Consider the following 19,191-nt stretch of genomic DNA (forward strand, 5'->3'; position numbering starts at 1 on the left):
AGGTTGATTTTTTCTTGATGTTTTAATGGTTTTTGGGTTTCAGATATGAAGTCTTAACTTTATATTAACTTTTGAAAGAAAAGCAGCATCATCATGCAAATTAATCACAATCAAAAAGACCTGATCCCACAGTTGAAGTAACCTTCTCAGAAACAGCAACAACCATCAAATCATTTTTAATAAACACAACAAATACAACATTTCTGAAAACATGTTTATTAAAATCATCCAAAAAAGACATGATATTCTGTGGATCTGCAGGGTCAGAGTCACTTTACTCAAATATAATTCCCTGCAGCCCTGATGCGTCTCTATGTTTACAGAGCGTGACAAAAATCTAATGTAAAAGTATCATAAGTAAATCCTGATCTTTATCCAACAGCTTCAGTAGATGTGAATCTCACTCACCGCTCATTTACCAGTAACATTCTTTAAGAATAAATTAGCCCAAACTGTTGCTTTAATTTGTTAATGTGTTAAAAATAGTAGGTTCTTCTTTTACTGTCGGGTGGAAAACTGGCAGAAGTTTCCAATTCTTAATGTCACCAATAAAAATAAGAATGGCTGCTTACATCACCATTTAAACTCAAGACAATATGTTGTATGCATGCCTATGTACATTATAAAAAAGCAGTATAAAGTTTAATTGCATACAAGATCTTGATAATCACTCACAGGAAATGAACTTAAAAACTACAACTTGTAACTACAGGACTAATAACTGAAAACTAACAGAGTTTAAGTGTTTTCATCGTGGATCCAGGGGCTCACATGATTGGACAGGTCTCCACTCTGGATCCAGTCTGAAAGAAAAAAACAAAAATCATTAGATGTGTGAAAACGTTCATGCTTCAGACTCCAAGAGTAGCTGAGTCATTTCTTCTCCCAGGCCTCGCTGCAGTACCCACCTTACGAGGAGTGCTGCTGCTGATCACGTAGGAGTGGGGCAGTAAACCCTCTGAGATGCCTCCGCTGCGGAAGGAGCGGGAGGCCGAGGTCACGGAGCAGTTGCTGGATTTGTCTGAGGGAAGTCCGCAGGAGCCGCAGACAACGGTCCGGCTCCGCAGGTTGTACTCACTGTCCCCGCAAGTGCTGTGAGCCACCTGCTGAGGCGGAGACATGGACACAGACACACATACTGGTCAGTAACTGATCAACTTCTCTAATAATCGATAAAGCAAAGCAGAAAGGCCTCTTGTCAAAATGTATAGATGAATTGGTTAATTGATGTTCATATGGGATGCAGTGCAGAGATACAGGATGTATCATATTCAGAAAATGATTTCTCTCACCATGTCATCGTCCTCTTCTTCAAACTGTATGCGGGTGACTTTCCTCATTGCCATTTCCTGGAAGAAAGCGTGTTTATTTACATGCCAAAGTAGAAATTCATGTAATCATATGCGCTTTAGGTTTTCAGTAAAGTTCTGCACCTCTCCACTGGCACTGATCAGAGTGGTCTGGAACAAGTCTCCGGTGCCCCAGGTCGGCTGAGTCTTCCACACCAGGTCAGAGGGGGGATTGTGGACTCCACCAGCGCCAGAGGCCCAGATCTGACCGCCATGAAGAACACACGGTGTCGATGATACATTTTAAATGTGTTTATCGAGTCCAGTTTGGTGATGGGGATGAATGAAGCTGCTGCTTACCGTCACCCTCTGCCCGGCCTTCAAGGTGAATTTAGCCGGGAACTTGAAGCTGATGGCTGCGCCCGATCCCACCTGTCGCTTCACCTGCCAGTTCCCTAGATTCTGATCCTGCAGGAGAAAGTTGATGGTTGGATAAAAAGGATGAATAAGGATGTTGTGTTGTGTGTAATCATCCCAACAATACATTCATCTTCTCACCTCATCTGCTTTGTTGCTGAGTCTGACATATTTCCCCTCCAGGTCCACCTCGTCCACAGTGACCCGCCCGCTGGCCGACGCCTGCTGGGTGATGCGAGTGCGGGCCACAGCTCCTCCTGCGAAGCTGGAGGCCTCGCTGTCGGTGTCGTTGGGCCGGCGCCTCTTGGTGGGAGAGCCCTGAGCGCTGCAGTGGACAGATCGAGAGAGAGCTGCCGAGGTAGAGGAACGACTTCCTGTCACTCTCGTGGGCGGAGGGCTGGGGGACAGTCGCAGTCTGCAGGGATACAAATGATAGAGGGATGAAGATAAAGATAAAGAGGTTGAACTGACAACTCAAATTGTCAGAGAAACTTTCCTACTGCTGCAAAACTCTGGTTCTATTAAAGAAAGTCATTGTGACCCCGGGTACCTCTGCTCCTCCCCCTCCAGCAGCTTCCTGTAGGCACATATCTCCATATCCAGAGCCAGCTTGACATCCAGCAGCTCCTGATACTCATCCAGCTGCTGCTGCATCCGCTGCCTCATCTCTGCCATCTCTCTGTCTTTGTCTCCCAGCAGGCGACGTGTGGTGTCCCGCTCCCGAGACAGTGCGCCCTCCAGGTCCCTCACCTTCGCCTCACAGGCTGCCAGCTAGATCAGAGTCAGACGAGTGCATTTAGAGTCAGAAAACTAACAATCAGTGGGAAAAATGCGAGAGAAATTTAAAACTCAGCATTGAATTTGATTTGGAAAGGAACAAAGTGACAGAATTAATATGACAAAATGTGTAAATGGTTTTTGAACAAACGTCACATTACTTTAGCTCCCAAAGACATAAGTTTGATGATGTTGGTGCAAATGCATTAAGATGAGAATCTCGATGGTTGAGACATCGGTATGTGAGCTGTTTGTTTATGAGCACCTGTTTCTGCAGCTGGCTGAGCTGAGACGACGAGGACTCCAGACGGATCCGTGTCTGCTGCAGCTCCTCGTGGGCTGCTCCCACCAGGTGGCTGCTCCTGTCCGCCGACTGTCGAGCATTTTCCAGCTGACGAAGAGAAACAGCGAGGCCGAAGATCCAGAAAAATGAGAAAAGACCGTAACTTGAGTGATGTAAAAATCATTTTGCTTAATGACAACAAATGAGTGAAACTGCTGCTGTACTTCCAAAACTGATGGTTCCAAGTGATGATGTGTTCTTGGATATTTATTCGGTTCTGTTTGTCATTTTAATAAGTGAATTCGACATGAAATTAAAGACCCACCTTATTGTTGTAGGTCTTCTCAATCTCGTCCTTGTACATTTTGATCTGCAGCTCGTGCTGCGCGCGCATCTCCACCAGGGCCTCCGCCAGTTTACTCTCAAACTCCTGCTGGTGGCCGTTGTCCAACTCGACCATACGAGACTCGTGACGCCGCTTTATCTCCCGCATCTCCTGTTGGAGTATTTAAAAATATATTCAGCACACACGATGGTGGAGAAAGTAAAGGTTAAAAATGATTCGTTGGCGGTGATGAGATCGTTTCTCTGACCTCAGAGTGGAGGTTCTTCTGGAACTCAAGCTCCTCTTTGAGAGTCTGGATTCGATTCTCTCCGTCCACTCTCCTCAGCATCTCGTCCTGCAGCTTCTTCTTGGCATCGCTCAAACTGTTGTCCAGCTACACAAGAGACTGAGTATTAGTTCGAAGCAATGCACATGAACGTTCACATAAACAGGCCGTGAAATACAGAAATAAGCAGTAAATACACTGTGGTTACTGCCTCTTTCCCACCAGCCTGCACCACTTGTTCTGTTTATTCCAAAATGTGGGCAAGAGAGCAGGAAAACTGTCCTTTAATCAAAATATCTGAGCTCACGTGGCCCTGACAGAGTCTCCATGCTGAACTCAGCCCTTTCAAAAATACATAGCTAGTGGCACAAGTAAAAAAAAGATGGTTGCAACAGTGTCCCTGACGTGCCAAAGTGGAAAACACAAAGGAGGAGTGTGAGGGACGAACTGAACGCTGGGCGTCCTGTAGGCTGCCTCAGCAGAATTGAGCCCAGATGTGTTTCCACTTGGCTTCTTGAGCAGAGCGTGGGTTTGAGTGTACCTTGGAAACCTGGGCCTTCAGGTCCCGGTTTTCCACCTCGATGTTACGCTTCTCTCCCAGAGCCGTGGTCAGAGACGCATCCTTCGAGTTCAGCAGAGCCTCCAGGTCTTTGAGCCTCTGCAGCGCTCCGGACAACTCGGACTCCTTTTTGGTGTTCCTGCGACAGAGACCCCAACAGAGTCACGTGATTTTAATGCTGATAGACGTGGTGCAGACATTCTCGACTTCAGAACCAAGTGGAAACTGAATTACTACAGTTTCCTTTACAGCCTCTAATGAGTCAGATACGAGCTATTTTTGAATGAGAATCTTTGGGAAACACCTCGGCGCATATGACTCATAGACCACAATGCTCTGCGCCGAGGCCCGTGCGTCTGGTCGCCACAAGCCACAGCCGTTGGCGTTGAGCCGAGATGCTGCCATGGCAACCGCGTGGCTTTTGCCAAACACATGAGGCCCATCATCTCAATATTTGTGGAAAAGTAATGGAGGCAGGAGCCGCTGCCACGTATTGTGTGTATAATGATTGCTTTGCTGAAGGAGGAGAAACCGGGGAAAGAGTTAGTCATCAGGCTCTGGATGTGGCGGCACGGGAAGGAGACAGAGTGGAAGTCCAACGTCAAACAGTGAGCAATGAGGAGGGAGCGTTAACGCCAGGGAGTGGCCGCAGCAGCAGCAACGTCTCAGCAGAAGTTAAACAAGCATCGTTTACGAGGAGCTAATGAGTCATTGTCGTTCATTGCGTTTAACTCTGCAATCACACACTTTCACTCGGGGACAGACGGAGAAATGGATGAAGCAAACTGAGAACGATTTGGCTGAAGATGGAAGTTTCAGGAGCTTCGGGGCAGATGTTTCCTTTCATGATCATCAGATAAAAAAAAAGTATCTGGATCACAGGGCTTTGTTCTATTTTTAAATCTGACCAAAAAGACTTTATAATCTTAAACAAGAGGCGACTAGTTCAACAATTCTTGCTCAGTTTAGTTTAGAGAAGAAAAAATAATCTTACTTTACTTTCTGAGACAGTTTGGTTGTTTTTACCTGCGTTACTTTAACGAGTGTGAGACAGACTGACTGTGATTCAGTTACACATCTTTATTCGTCCAATGTTTGCTATAATTAGCAGTAAACCACTTTACATACCAGAGTAATGAGACTGTTTCATTAAAACTCCTTAAAGGGGCCACGTGTTAATTTGTGCTGTTGTTACGGAGCCTTGTCTCGTCACTGTCTCCCTCAAAAAACATGTTCAGCAGAACGTCACACTCATAGATAGCACTGCCTATTTTATAAACCACTTCATTTATTTGCTCATGAACTTATCTTTCCATTCATGAGAGGAATCTGTTGTTATTTTGTGATTTAAAGGTTTTTGTGAATACACTGAACACACAGGGGTGGTGTTAAGGATTTCAAGGCCCCTAAAGTGATGGGGCACCCATTAAACCCCCCCCCCCCCCCGATTAGTATCAATGATTAACTATATTAAAAATATTCCTACTTTTTCTCTCTGCAAGCACATGCACAAAACAAACACTGCAGAAGATGTGATCAGAAGTAGATTTGGACCGCAGCAGTTACCCACCTGGCTTTCAGCTCCTTGTAGTCCTCTCTCAGCTTCCCCAGCTCCAGCTGCAGGCGGGCTCGCTCTTTGGCCACAGAGTCCAGGGTCTGACGGGCATCGGCCAGCTCGGTTTCGTAGGCGGCCTTCAGGCCCGTCAGCTCCCGGCTGACCTCCGTCTCGGACTCGGTGATGCGCAGACGCAGTCCGGCGTTCTCGGCCTCCAGGTAGCGGACCTTGTCGATGTAGACGGCCAGGCGATCGTTGAGGTTGGACAGGTCCTCCTTCTCCTGGAGCCGGGTGATGCGGTTGGGGGATAGTGGTGTGTTGGCACCTCGCGGAGTGTTTTTGGGTGTCGCCATTGCACCGATCTGTTACTGTTAAAAATCATGATTATCCACCTGCTGAACCTGAATCAGTTTCTTTTCCAAGAACAATAAATACAGGATTCGGATCATTCCAGTACAAATATGCAAATAGTGGACTTTCTCAGAAAGTTGACCTTAAATAAACCCAAACAAACAGTGATTAAAAAACCTGTCATGCATCTGAGAACCTAACACAAGGTTTAATTTTAAATCATGACTTCAACACCGGAGTCGAGGGGTCATCATTCATCGAAACGCATGGGAGGGGTCATCGACTCCACCCAAAAAATCAACGCTAAGTCTTTGCACAAAACACGGCAGTTCTTTTTTGGCAGGTTTTACCTTTTCAGAGCTGCTGAGAGGATGAGGGAAGTTTGCTCCGAGGATGTTTGTTGGATCGTCTGTTAGATTTTCTTTATCTTCTTGCGATGTGAGTGTCTGTCTTCGTCCTCCAACAGGGTTCGGTCTGTTACTGCGCTGTCTGCAAACTGCCAGTGCCCATGTAGGAAAGAATGAGATGGGAGGAGAGGAGAGAGGTTGGCCTCAAGTTTGGCACTGTGGTTGTTCCTCTCTTGCTCTCTCTCTCTCTCTCTCTCTCTCTCTCTCTCTCTCTGACTGTGCAGGCTGAATGAATGAGTCACCGTCCACTCAAAGAAACACATGTAAAACATACAAGGGATCATTTTGGGATAATTTTAAGCTGAGTCCAAATCATTTACGGTATTTGACTCAGACCGCACTGCTCATGTTTCTCTGTGAAGTTAAAATGAACAAGTTGCATAAGAGGTTTTAGACTTTTTTTTTTCGGCCCTGAAACACAGAACTAGAGTCTTAAGACACTTTTTTTTATGTAACATCGCCTCGAGAGATTCTGATTTCTTAAAATATTCTAAAAATATTCAATATCTTAATCCCCATCTGTTCTGATCTAACTCCTTCTGTGGAGATCTTCATGTTTCAGAAGATTTAAAACAGCCTCTGTTCTCTGGAGATGATGCACATGATATCGAGCCTGTTACAATGTGAGAGGAATATAATCTTTATATTGTGAGGATCCAGCTGACTTCAGACTCTGCATTTATTTTGCAATCCTATTGATTTTAGTATCTATCTGTTCACCGCTTAATCTGACACATAACAAATACAAAACTATCAAGAGGCAGCCTCCATTAACAATTTTAACACTATTCAAATGGATACGTTGGACCTCATCTCTGTAAAAGTTCATGTTTGTGACTCAAACTTTTTGATTTGTGAGCCTTTAACATTAGGTTTGTGATCCCTCACCAGCAGTCATGGCCTCAGTGTGAGTATAAGAGTGATTATTCCTCCACAATATTTATTTCATGATGCTTTGCCTTTATTGGAGAGGAGAGAGACAGGGAGTCGGGGTAGAGGGACGAATAATGGCCGTGCATCAGGGTCAAGGCCTTCAGCTCAAAGGTCAACGGGACGCCACAGTTGATTAATGCTTCATTTGAGGGACGTCCAAAGACTCACTGAAGTTGTTTCTGTGCAGGATCAAGCAAAAACTACAAAACTTGGACGAGGGCTGAGACCTGGAGCAGGACATTTATGACAAATAAAATAATTTACATTTTCCAGACATTTAGCCAGGGAGCTATAGGGTTAAAGGTTGGTTAGATTTCAGAGCAGGTCTGAAAGCAGCTTTGGTGGAAGGATGGAACATGAGAGAGAGATGTGGTGTTTTTGGACATTTTCACCAATAATTAATGGATATTGATGGAGAAACTAACAAAGCAACTGATATCAATGATTGTGTCAAATTTTGGTGCAGCTTGATTAGTTCATTGACACACTTGTGCTTACGTGTTGTGCAGACTTATATTCTCTTCTCGTGTTCCTGCTTTGCTCGATTCTATATCATGGAAGATTTTCTGGTGGATTTAAAAGTGTGTGAACTGCAGATTCCTGTTGTTTTAATGTGCACAAAGCTCTTTCTGTTCTTTGCAAACTGTCAAACGAGGCGACTCATTCACGATTTCCCTGCTTTGTGTCTGCAGCTGCAGCTCATCCGTCTCAGCGAAGACAAATGAAAAACAAATGCAATGTGTGAGTTTAATAAAAAAAAACAAAAAAAACATTAAAACTGATTGGAAGGTTAAATCCTCTGCTGACAGATGCATCATCAGCTCTGACTCTGGATCTCGTGGAGCTGTCGTCTGCAGGAAACACAACCCATCTGCTCCGCTGTTTTTTTTCTATCTCACCCTTCCACCCTCTGAGTTCTGCATCAGGTCTCTGGATGTAAAACCTCTTCTCGCCGTCGAACACGAACATAAAACCGTGAATTACGAGCAGCGTGTGTTCGCGGCGCGTCCGCTCATGGCTGCGCTCAGCTTCGCCCTGTCATGTGGTTCGTGGGAAAACCCGGATTGGATCCCCGCGGTCACCTGGGCAGAAAACATGAAAAAAGTGCCCCTGAGCAGCTGATTGACAGCTCGTGTGCGTGTCGGCGAACGGAGCCGACGACCTGGAACACGTCTATGTTCACATCCAAACGCATTTGCGTGGTTAAGTGTCTCAAAAGTGGATGAAAAAGCCGCGCGTAAAGACGGTTTCACCCATAAAAAAAAAAAAGGACGCGCAATCCTTTCTCTATCCAGCAAACACTTGCAGCAAAACGAGTCACGTGAAAAGCAGATGACACCGCGGGAACATTTTTAGCAAAAAGTTAAAAAAAAAAGCAGCAAATGTGGTAAATTACACGAATTCCGTCGCGTAATAAAACGCAGAAACGAGTCCACTCCGTGTCTTGTTGGGCGCATGTGTGAGCCGCAGCTTTGCGCGGATAAACAGCAGCTGTGCGCCGCGGAGCAACAAAAAGGAAACCAAGGGCGAAAAAGACTTCCAGCGGGTTGTTTATACGGAAATAATCCTCCATCCACACCTCCAGGAGACCCCCTCGGAGAGCTGAAGAGTCCACACCCGGAGCCGGAGCACCACTGCCGGGGAAGCAGCGCGAACACCCGGGTTGTTTTTCTCTTGTTTTCCGCGCAGACGGATCCGTCCTGCTCCACAGCGGCCTCCATTTTAGCTTCGTGCCCGGTCGCCGCCTCACGTGTCCTGGACTGTCTTTCTCACATGACCCGTGTGTTTGTCCCCGTGATCAGCGCTTCCATCTCCGTAAATCAGCGTCGTTGAACCCCGGGCGTCTTCCACCGGCAGCAGAGAGCTTCATGGATATGCTGGAGCAGAGTCTGGATAGCTCGGCGAGGTGAGGCGATGGTGCTTGGCCGCTTCCTGCCCCCTGTGCCATGGCTCCCAGCACGGCCTGAACTCCCTGCAAAACCTCCCTCTCCCCCCCCCCCACGTCCGCAACCATCCAGCTCCCCACACCTGATCACAGCCGTGTTTAGTGCTGCGTCTCCTGGATGAGTCAGTGTTGGAGCATCCAGGAAGATGATTTCTGCAGAAACTGAGGCTTTTGCATCACATATCTGTTGTGCTTGATCCACTGCACACGTTAAACACCAAGGCACAGCTGCACCTTCTGGGTCTCATCAGATTAACATGCATAGTTTCTGCACTTTTACATCCGTTGCAGCTCTTTTAGGATTCAAACGAATCAATTAAAAGCAGCAGGGGCTTGTTTTACTTGTGTTATTGTAATATATGTAAGTTATTAAGTGTTTGATTGTGCAGCACATCCAAACACACTCATTCGAGTTTTGTCAATCAGATAATTCTTGTTTTCCAGTTTGAAGTTGCAGATAATTTGATCTCTTTCACCCCTGCACGTCAGTTATGCTTTACTTTCTCACCACCAGGGGGCGCTCTTCTCTCACATCTTGTTACAGCTTGCACTACAGACAGTACACACTGATGATGATGACTGAAATGAACTCACTCCTCTTCTCTCTTTGTTTTCAGTCACGACAAACAGGAATCAGAGGAGGTGGTGCAGCTGCAGGAAGGTGAGACGCTCATTTTTCATCTAACGCAGACAAACGTGTCTCTGCAGTCTCTTTAAACTCGATCAAGCTTCACGACATCACACCTTAACCTCAGTCAGACCCGGCATCAACGTCCGTCCACAAACCACAACCTGCAATCATCCTCTCACGTCTGTTTTTTCTTCACTGTTCTGCTTTGGATAAAAAGTTTGAGGCAGCGTGTTGACCTCTGTGTTGCAGGAGAAGTGGTGGGGGCGGAGGAGCACACTGCTGTGACCATCACCGGTGTTCCGCAGGGTGCGTTCGCCGACCACAATGTGCAGTATCAGTTTCGCACAGAGAACAGCGGAGGACACGTGAGTGTGGGGGGGGGAAACCCGTCATCTGCAAAACAAGAGCAGTTTTATAATTGTCATTTATTCCAAAGCCATTTCTGCACCGAGGCTATTTGATGTGAATTCTAGAGATAACCTCCAGGTGGACACACACACACACACACACACACACACACACACACACACACACGAGCGATAGTAATAATCAGTTTCCTCACTCAGAAGCCGTTTCTCTGCTCTGTCGTCAGGTGACCTATCGGGTGGTTCAGGTGACGGATGATCAGTTAGAGGCCGCCACTGACGGGAGCGGAGCCGTGAGCGTGGTCTCCGCAGCGGCGTTTGCAGGAGCCCCTCAAGCTGTGGCACAGGTGAGACTGAAGCATGATGGGATATGATGCCATTGTACATGTTCAAATCATTACACAGTTCATTTTCTGCATTTTAAAGAATATAACGGAAACATTTGCATTAGAAGGAAGAATCGTTTTATATTGTGTTGTTTTAGTTCAATCTCTTGACAAGTTTGTTGTCTCTATCTTCTCCAGGCTGTTATCCAGAACCCTTTCAGTAACGGGGGCAGTCCCGGCGGGGAGACGGTGGGAGGAGAGACGCGCTTTGCTTACTTCCCCGCCGCCACCGTCAGCGATGGAACAGCCGTGTCGGTGCAGGCCACCGCCGACCCGTCGATCGCGCAGGCGGGAGGTGAGGGAACCATCATCGTGTGGTGAAGAAGAAGTAGCGACCATCGCTAAAGGATGTCTTTAATTTTCTTGTTATTCTTTTTTTAAATCCAGGACAGTTCTACGTGATGATGAGCCCCCCCGAGGTGCTGCAGACGGCGTCCCCTCGCACCATCGCACCGCGCGCACACACCTACACTGCGTGAGTATAACGCAGCACCCCCCACCCCCCGCACATTCCTGGAGATTCAACATCAGCATAACTCTCACCCTCGTGTTTGGTTTACCTCACATCTTCTCACCCCTGTAACTTCACAGTGGATTGGATGTTCTTCTTCTTCTTCTTCTTCTATTTCTTCTTCTTCTATTTCTTCTTCTTCTTCTTCTTCCCCCTGTTTGGATCGATCTGTCATTATGTGTAAAAATGATCATACAACAACAACAACAAAAAAAAAACACATCAATCAATATCCATCATTTAAAACATCCAACATCTGAAACCCACACTCTGTCCCACTTACCTGCCGTCCCCAGAGACCTTGATGAAAGCGAGATGTTGCAGCATGGCAGTTCAAACTGGTGAGACGAACTTTCACATACGCCCCCACCCTGCCCCCATCATGTGTTGTAGAGATAGGATCACTAATCAATCGTTAGAATCCGTGTATGGTTGAATGTTACGTGTTGATTGGTTCAGTTTAAACGCAGGTTCAGGTCATTGTTATTTCCTTTTTTTAAAACAAAATCTCATAAACCTGTGTTTTAGTACAGATCAAAACTAAATACAAGCAAAACTAGATAACAGCAAAAAAATCTAGTTCAGTTGGTTGATATGGAAAAAATCTGCTGGTTTTGTTCTTGTCACATTATCAGGGTGGTTGTGTTGTGTCTTTACAGGAAGGTTGAGGGTCCACGGGCGCCCAGAGATGAGAGGAGAAGAGCACAGCACAATGAAGGTTGGTGCTCTCTGCTGTGGAGGCTGTTAACATATTCTGTCTTTGCTGCACGTCGTCCCTCCTCACACGCCCAAATTGTTTCCCTCCTGGCCCGTATCACATATTTCTACATTCCGTGATAATCTCTTTACCGTTATCTTGATCACAAACCAACAAAAAGAACATTCGGGCGTGAAAAGTCTCTTCATTCCTTCTTTGCAGTGGAGAGAAGAAGAAGAGACAAGATTAACAACTGGATTGTTACTCTGTCGAAAATCATCCCTGACTGCAGCGTGGACAGCAGAAGTGGAGCGGTGAGTTCCGCACACACAGCGGCTCCCTCGGGTTTGATGACAAGATTTCTGACTGTTCTTCTGTTGTGTTTGTCAGAGTAAAGGAAGCATCCTGTACAAAGCCTGCGACTACATCCGGGAGCTGCGTCAGAGTAACCAGCAGCTGCAGGAGAGCTGCAAAGAGGTGGAGCGAGTCAAGATGGACAACGAGCTACTTAGACAACAGGTTCGACTTATTTTGACTAATAACCAAGTCCTGGGATTTATAATAAAACATTTTCTTTAATTATCACGTGTGGCATCAATAAATTCATAGATAAACACTGTTAATTCATCATTTTAAAAACTGTCCAGGGATAAGAGTGAGTTGAAATGAAACATGTCTGATTGTCTGTTTTTCCAGATCGAGGAGCTAAAGAACGATAACGCACTTCTTCGGGCACAGCTGCAGCAGCACGGCATAGAAATGAACGGAGATTCGACACCGCAGTGATTGTGGATCGGACACTTGCACTCGCATCCTCCTCGCCCACCTGAACAATTCCAGGAGAGGAGCTACGATGAAAGACAATTTCCATCTGACTCTGGACCAGATAAAAACCACGCACGGGACTCGAGAAGCCCTCTGAAGGACTGCAAACTGAAAACGCCTCTTCCACCTCCGGCAGCTGAACGGCTGCGCGCTCTGAAATCTGTCGACTGTGTAGCTCAAACCGAACCTTTCGTCCTCCGCTGCGAGGAACGCGACCTCTGCACACCACCACCTCCACCACGCTTGCACCAAACTGTCTTTTTACTTTAAATTATAAAAAAAGAAAAAAAACTGCCACAGAAAATTTACTTTAACTGATTTTCACCCTTTTTTTTTTTTATTATCGTTCCACAAACTCCTTTGTTTTTCCCTTTTAGTTGATGTTTGCTACTAAAAGTGAAATAGCTTCCGTTTACTTTTAATTTATCACTCTGTAAGGAAAATGTACACAGAAAGGAAAAGTGTTGGTTTCTGCATTTACTCTTTCCCAATAATTAACCTGCAAGTCAGATGTTGATCGTGCTCATCACTATCACTGAGGATATCTTTACTGTCACTGGAACGTGTGTGTGTGTGTGTGTATATATATTTGATCTGCGTGCAGTTTTCTGCCTCTTGACACTGACACTCCGAGCAGCAGGCAGAGCTCACAAACTTCATAAACGTAGCCCGATGTCGGTAAATTCAAAAACTATAAGACTTTCCTGACAGGCAAAGTGTGCGAAGCTTTCCTGTCACAGGCCTGGTGGTTCTTATTTTTACTCCAACGCCTTAATAGGAGCCTGTTGGAGAATCTAGGTGTTAACATAGCTCAGGTAATCGGGATAGTGCACTGGCAAGTGGTTCCCAGACTCAATGAAGTCTTCACATATGGAGAGTTTGGGTCTCTTGGGTCCCTCGTTAGGTGCAATGTACAGAAAAATGAGAAAATGCTTTTCAACGTGTGAATCCTTTTTAATGGGCATTAAAATACAGTTTGTTTGTGTATCTGCTTGTAGCTCATTGGTGTAAAGTACTGAAATAAGAGGGTTCAGTCACGTGAGGCCTCTCGACCTCCGTTCGCTGCGTTTAGTTTTCTACAATATTTACAAAACCATCGCCGCTGACAGAAGAGCGTCGAACGGCCACGGGCAGGAATGTGCAAAGGAAGTTTGGATGTGAAACTTGTTACTAACCAGCTTTTGTCTACACTGAGTCTCCACAGCATGGAAATATAACCACTGGCATGACTAACTCTGGTATCACAATAAAACACAAGCGTGAGCGTTGCTGGTTACAGACGGTGTCCGGTGTTTTCAGGTTCCATCGGAGCAGCGAGAAAGACGCCTCGGAGGTCGAATCACTTTTTCAATGTCAAAGTTAGAACGCAATATGATTTTTACATTATTACATTTTCAACCAAAGCCACTTACATTTAAACCAACTGCATAAAACTGTCCCCCGGTGGTAAAGGATGGAAATTATTGTTTTGTGTGTGTTATTTATTTACATCATTTAGATTTTTTTTATTTAGTTCTCGCTTAAGAAAGCATAATACTATTTTAAATTTAAGCTGACAGAATATTACTGCCCCCTGGTGGTCGATGATGACACAGAAAGAGCCGCATCAACAAACGTTGCCATGACAAATTAATTATTGAAGCCGGACCTTGTGTCTTGTTGCCTGGAGACGACAGGGGAACTTGTTGCTATAGGAGATAAACCAGCACGCGCCGGCTGTCTGAACATTAGAGAAACTCTGGTGAGTCAAACTTTAACTTGAAGATTTAGATTTGAACAAGTTTAACAAACTGCAGCGACGAGTGAGAGAAGTTCCAGGTTCTGGGTGAAAAAGATCAGATCCGCCATTTTATGACAACAGTGTTTGTGTGGGTGAGCTGGTGAAGACTTTGTGGTTTCAAACTGTAAATTCACTCTTTGAATTAAAATGTTGATGGAAACAGATTCATGTTGATCTGTCACCTGATCCATATCCTGATATATATATATATATATATATATATATATACTTATACATGAACACTGCCTCTGCGTTACTATAAAATGTGCAAAATCTCAAAACGTTGCAATAATTAAAAATATGCAGTGTTTTTGCAACAAGCTGATTTCATATGGATTTGGAAGCTCAGTTATTAATGATGTTTGAAAGTGTGATATTCGTTAAAAGTAGAAGTTTTAACATTCAAGACAAACCAGTGGGAAATCTTTGGCAAAAGAAAAGTGGTGTAGCTGTAATGAACACGAAGCAATAGAGATTGACAGTAACGACTGTAATAAGAATAAATAAGAATACTTTGAGTATGCAGGAGTAGACTAAGCCTCTATAATATATTGAGTTGTGTGCATGTCGTTGCTGCAGTCCAGGGATGTCTGCACTTCCTGCAAAGCCCGGCCTTCGCCTCAGTGTGTCAGAGTGGCTCAGCAGCAACCAGCAGCTGTCGGCCACAGCTGGACACGAGAGACATGTTTCCAACGGGGTCCGACAAGAGGGGAGGTCCCTCCGCAATGAGACCAACTGCTCGGTGGGTGTTCAAACGGCACGTCAGATCCTCCATCAGATGTACACACCAGGTACACATCTTATTTTCTCTGCAGACCGCCTGGGATGAGAGTGATACCTCTCGTAAGCTGAGTGACCGAGTTTGGGACGTGGCTCGATGGAAGGAAGCTTTGCAAACCTGTGCACGGAAAGTGGATGAAGAGATGGAGGCTCTGACCCTGGTGAGTGTTCGAAAAACCCAAAAACGTGTTTATACAAGTATATAAACATCACTGGACTCACAGTGACGTCGCCTCGGCCTTGTTGTGTTGGTACCAGTGTAAAGAGCAGACGGAGCAGGCCTTGGCTGCGACCGCTCTTCCCTTTGAGGTCAGTACCGAGTGTCTGACGCTGAGGGAGGGACGACGACGCTCCGAGCTGGTCACTGACCCTGTGGACGAGCAGCTGAAGACAGAAGTGCAGCTGATCGGTAGAGTGCAGCAGGTTCTGCAGCAGCACGTCGACAAGGCCTTCGCACAGCTGTGGTGAGCGTGGTGTCAAGCACGTATTTCACAAAGACCACTTTCTGTTTTGGTTTTTCTCTCTGACCACCTCTGTTCTCATTCGCAGCGTTTTGCAGGAGGCTCGACATCAGCTGACCTCTGACCTTCAGAACAAGATGGACGCTCTGGATATAGACATGTCCTGTTTGTCACTTACAATAAAGTCCCCTGAGATCTCCCTGAAGACCAACCCCACTCGCATTCCATCAGGGTAATTAAGGGGTTTCTCAAAAGCAGAATTTTATTAATTTCAATGGTTTTTTCAGAGGTCCTGGTTTAAATATGTCTCATTATCTAAAAGGTAGAAATGTGTTGTTGTTGTAGCTCCTCCACTCCTCAGGAGTGGGTCCAGTTCAGCCGGTATAACGTCGCTCGGGCTCAGGAGGCCATGCAGGTGTCCCATCACATGAGGGAGGACATGAGTCTCACCAGAGCTCAGGTAGGTGTGAGTGAACTACATCTGATCATGGAATAATAATGAAAACTTTATTTGTCTTCTTCTGTTTTTCAGCTGCAGAATGATTTGGCGTTTCAGTGGCGGGCGACAGAGTTCGCTCTTCGTAAACGCAATCACGATGAGGAGCAGGCCCGCGACCAGCTGGAGTGGCAAATTAGAAATGTAAGACGTCTAACAGCTTGTAAGGACGGGTATTTATCTTTAACTGTTAAATGGAGATTGTGTTTGTCCACAGACTGAAGATGAAATGACGGAAATGGAAGATGACATCAAGGGACTGGATACAGATATGCAGGCGAAGACGGCCAATCTGAAACTGGCTCACACCAGACTGGAGAACAGGACCAACCGACCCGGGATGGACCTGTGCAGAGACGAGGTTCCTAATAAATACAGAATGTCAGCCTGTGAAGTGTTTTCCTCAAAAGTACAAGAAGATTCCTCTGAAATGATTTTGTGTTTGTTGTTTGTCGACAGGTTCAACACGGTCTTGTTCATGAAGTCCATCAGCTGAAGGCCACAATCACAGCTCTGAAACAAAAGCTGTCAGAGGCGCAGTGAGTCTTTGTTTTTATGGACCTGACGGTTATTTCACGTTTTTCTTCATCTGCTCTTCAGCAAAAACAGGCTTCAAAGATAAATGGTCAAAGATAACTGTGAGCATCAAAAGACAAAATAACAAAGCAACATTCAGTTTTTAGGGATTAGACATAAGAAATCAAACAGAATACTTTACAGGTTGTATTGTACATGTTGATGAATAATTAACTCTTTCATCCCTCACTCAGACAGTCTCTGCAGAAGATGAAGCTCCATCACGCCCGCATGCTGGAGGATCTCTCCAGGAAACAGGAAGCTCTGTCTCTGGAACAACGAAGCATGAACACCCGCTCACACCTGACGGCGGCCTCCTGCTCCGGTAAATCCCCGGTGCTGCTGGTTCCGCTCACCAACTCCAGTGGGAGGAGCAACCTGCAGCTGCTGGCTCAGTGAGAAGATGGTGTCCATGTTTCTGAAGGGAGGAGATCTACTTAGAAAATAATACATTTCTAGCTTTGACTTCACGTTTTAACACTTAGCACATAACGGAGAGCACTGCAACACTTAAAGCAACACTGTGTAACATTTACAAAACAACAGCGCCCTCTGCAGCCACACAAGGGGATTCATTCTTTTGGGCTCTATAACCAACTGAATGGTGAATATTCTTCATATTGAAAATGTTTCTGTCTGAAAGATAAACACTGGGTTTTAATTAAATCTTTTTAGACGTAGAATTAATAACAAAACAACAACAAAAGACCTTGTTTGATGTCGTTGTGAAGCAGCGGAGGAAAATCCTCCTGATGTGACTCAGGCACAACACGGATACACGATATTCACGGATGAGGGGATGTAGTAAAGTTTTATTCACATGGTAATAAATAATCGGGATCCATTACCAGTGACCAAAACAAACAGCCGAGGGAAAAAACTGGCGACTGAATAATGTGTGTTTTTCCTTCATCATGCATCGTTTGCCCTGGAAGTTTTAGCGGAGACGTCAAATTACCTTGAATAAACTGGGGATTTCTATTACTAAATGAAATTTAAAATGAATTATCATCCACCCAGTCTGTGCTAAGGTAAAAAGGCTCTTTCCTTTATCTTATTATTTTAAATAGACCTGTCGTCGTCTTTCAAAAACGTTCCTCTGACCTGTTTTAACCTGTTTGTGTTTGTGTGTAATTGACTTCTAGTAGTGACCAATTATGTTTTATGCATGTTTGCTTAACTTTTATAAGAAATTACAAATATTCAGACCTCGATGAAACATTAACTCGTGGAGATATTTCCGGCATCTGAAAAGTACTTAACTGAAGCGACTCAAGTTCTCGTCTGGTCGTCTCTACTTTAATCGACCATTAACTGGAATGGCTTTGTTTTGCTTCGTCGTGTTGTTTGATGAACTGAATGAAGACGGCGATAATGATGTGAAGTTTTACTCATGCAGTGAACGAGGTTTAGATAAAAAATCTGGTAAACAGGCACTAAGCAGGGTCTGTAAGTCAATAAACCATCGTAACTCTCACGTGCCTCAGTAGTAACGACTTCAAATGGATGTTTGTGTCAGTCGCTGCACTTTATGAGGATTTAAAGTAATAGAGGTCTGTTTTTTGGAAATGTTTGCATAGAAAGTCTGTTTTTAAAAGTTTCTGATTATCAGTTGTCACCACACCTTGAAATTGATAATTGAGACAATCATTATACTGTTCGTAAAGATGGACGACGTTGCGACTGAAATACTTTGGCTTCACTTTTGGGAGCTGTCAGGTCGTCCATCTTCATTTACAGTCAATGAGAAGGGGAATTGTTGTTTTTGAGTTGTTAAAAACCCAGTAAGTCATTACATTGAGTGACATTAAGTAACTCGCTAAAATTGTCTCAATTTGATGAATTGCTATTTTGAAATGTATCATCTCATCAAATTTTTAATCGTATGATTTTGATTTATTGATTCAACTTTTTGATCTTTCACTGGAAAAAAAAAATTCACTACTAATGAACATAAAACTACAGTTGTTATTTTGGCATCTTCACCGGAACTCATAAAACCATCTTCCTGAGAAAAGCCTGTGCTGATGTCACTTTCACTTCAGGTAATAAAAAGGTGTCGTCATTACATCACATTCAGATGACTCAAAGTTATTCACATTTGTTTTTGAAAAATCGGATCAACCACAACAATCAAAGAGCAGGCAGCCGTCTGTTTTGGCGAGCCGCAGATCTTTTCTTGGAAAGATGCTTCTCAGTAGCCGTCATTCTGCTCCAATAAAACGTCTCTACAACAACACATTATTTTCTGTTCCATTTTCTTTCACCAAAAAGCCTTTTACATGACACACCCACTCTTCTTTCGCACAAACACATTCATTCTCTGCCATAAATTTTGCACCACAAACAAGTCACAAAGCGCGAATCGTCTTCTAATCGCCATTGACCATCAACTTAAGCACATTTATGACTTTACTGCTTGGCACTTCAGTTCATTTAAACAGCCGTGTGCTTCCTGACATGCTGAATTATTCTGAATCATTTCACTTCAGGGTCCAGATGCTACCTGTCTGCTGCTCTCCACTGAGAGGGCAATTAAGGCAGCCTGGTGCCTGT

The 19,191-nt window shown here is 44.8% G+C and overlaps 3 protein-coding genes across 5 annotated transcripts; 2 read left to right on the forward strand and 1 right to left on the reverse strand.

The window, feature by feature from the left end:
* Nucleotides 1-160: 160 nt before the first annotated feature.
* On the reverse strand, nucleotides 161-8,336 carry LOC109644093 (lamin-A-like). Of its 2 annotated transcripts, none has more exons than XM_069516710.1 (13): nucleotides 6,193-8,336; nucleotides 5,507-5,859; nucleotides 3,919-4,075; nucleotides 3,360-3,485; nucleotides 3,092-3,262; nucleotides 2,749-2,874; nucleotides 2,257-2,477; nucleotides 1,848-2,121; nucleotides 1,650-1,757; nucleotides 1,434-1,553; nucleotides 1,293-1,349; nucleotides 909-1,103; nucleotides 161-803 (listed from the first exon to the last, which is right to left on the reverse strand). In XM_069516710.1, exons 2-13 carry the CDS (start codon nucleotides 5,842-5,844, stop codon nucleotides 768-770), a joined length of 1,929 nt encoding a protein of 642 aa, XP_069372811.1. In that variant the 5' UTR covers nucleotides 5,845-5,859; nucleotides 6,193-8,336; the 3' UTR covers nucleotides 161-767. The 2 variants fall into 2 exon arrangements, with proteins under 2 accessions (XP_069372811.1, XP_069372809.1); XM_069516708.1 differs by having other exon boundaries at nucleotides 623-803; nucleotides 909-1,106; nucleotides 6,193-6,333.
* Nucleotides 8,337-8,442: 106 nt separating this feature from the next.
* usf2 (upstream transcription factor 2, c-fos interacting) lies at nucleotides 8,443-13,820 on the forward strand. Of its 2 annotated transcripts, XM_020109402.2 has the most exons (11): nucleotides 8,443-9,088; nucleotides 9,745-9,788; nucleotides 10,008-10,123; nucleotides 10,351-10,470; nucleotides 10,648-10,804; nucleotides 10,897-10,984; nucleotides 11,317-11,361; nucleotides 11,680-11,738; nucleotides 11,940-12,031; nucleotides 12,108-12,236; nucleotides 12,414-13,820. In XM_020109402.2, exons 1-11 carry the CDS (start codon nucleotides 9,051-9,053, stop codon nucleotides 12,501-12,503), a joined length of 978 nt encoding a protein of 325 aa, XP_019964961.2. In that variant the 5' UTR covers nucleotides 8,443-9,050; the 3' UTR covers nucleotides 12,504-13,820. The 2 variants fall into 2 exon arrangements, with proteins under 2 accessions (XP_019964961.2, XP_069372812.1); XM_069516711.1 differs by lacking the exon at nucleotides 11,317-11,361.
* Nucleotides 13,821-14,142: 322 nt separating this feature from the next.
* Nucleotides 14,143-18,701, forward strand: tekt2 (tektin 2 (testicular)). The gene is made up of 10 exons (XM_020109401.2): nucleotides 14,143-14,283; nucleotides 14,902-15,064; nucleotides 15,138-15,263; nucleotides 15,361-15,566; nucleotides 15,652-15,795; nucleotides 15,909-16,023; nucleotides 16,096-16,203; nucleotides 16,277-16,420; nucleotides 16,519-16,598; nucleotides 16,830-18,701. Exons 2-10 carry the CDS (start codon nucleotides 14,909-14,911, stop codon nucleotides 17,032-17,034), a joined length of 1,284 nt encoding a protein of 427 aa, XP_019964960.2. The 5' UTR covers nucleotides 14,143-14,283; nucleotides 14,902-14,908; the 3' UTR covers nucleotides 17,035-18,701.
* The last annotated feature ends 490 nt before the right edge of the window (nucleotides 18,702-19,191 follow it).

The sequence above is a fragment of the Paralichthys olivaceus genome, chromosome 20 (genome assembly GCF_024713975.1).
Source record: "Paralichthys olivaceus isolate ysfri-2021 chromosome 20, ASM2471397v2, whole genome shotgun sequence".
Classification (NCBI taxonomy): Eukaryota; Metazoa; Chordata; class Actinopteri; order Pleuronectiformes; family Paralichthyidae; genus Paralichthys; species Paralichthys olivaceus.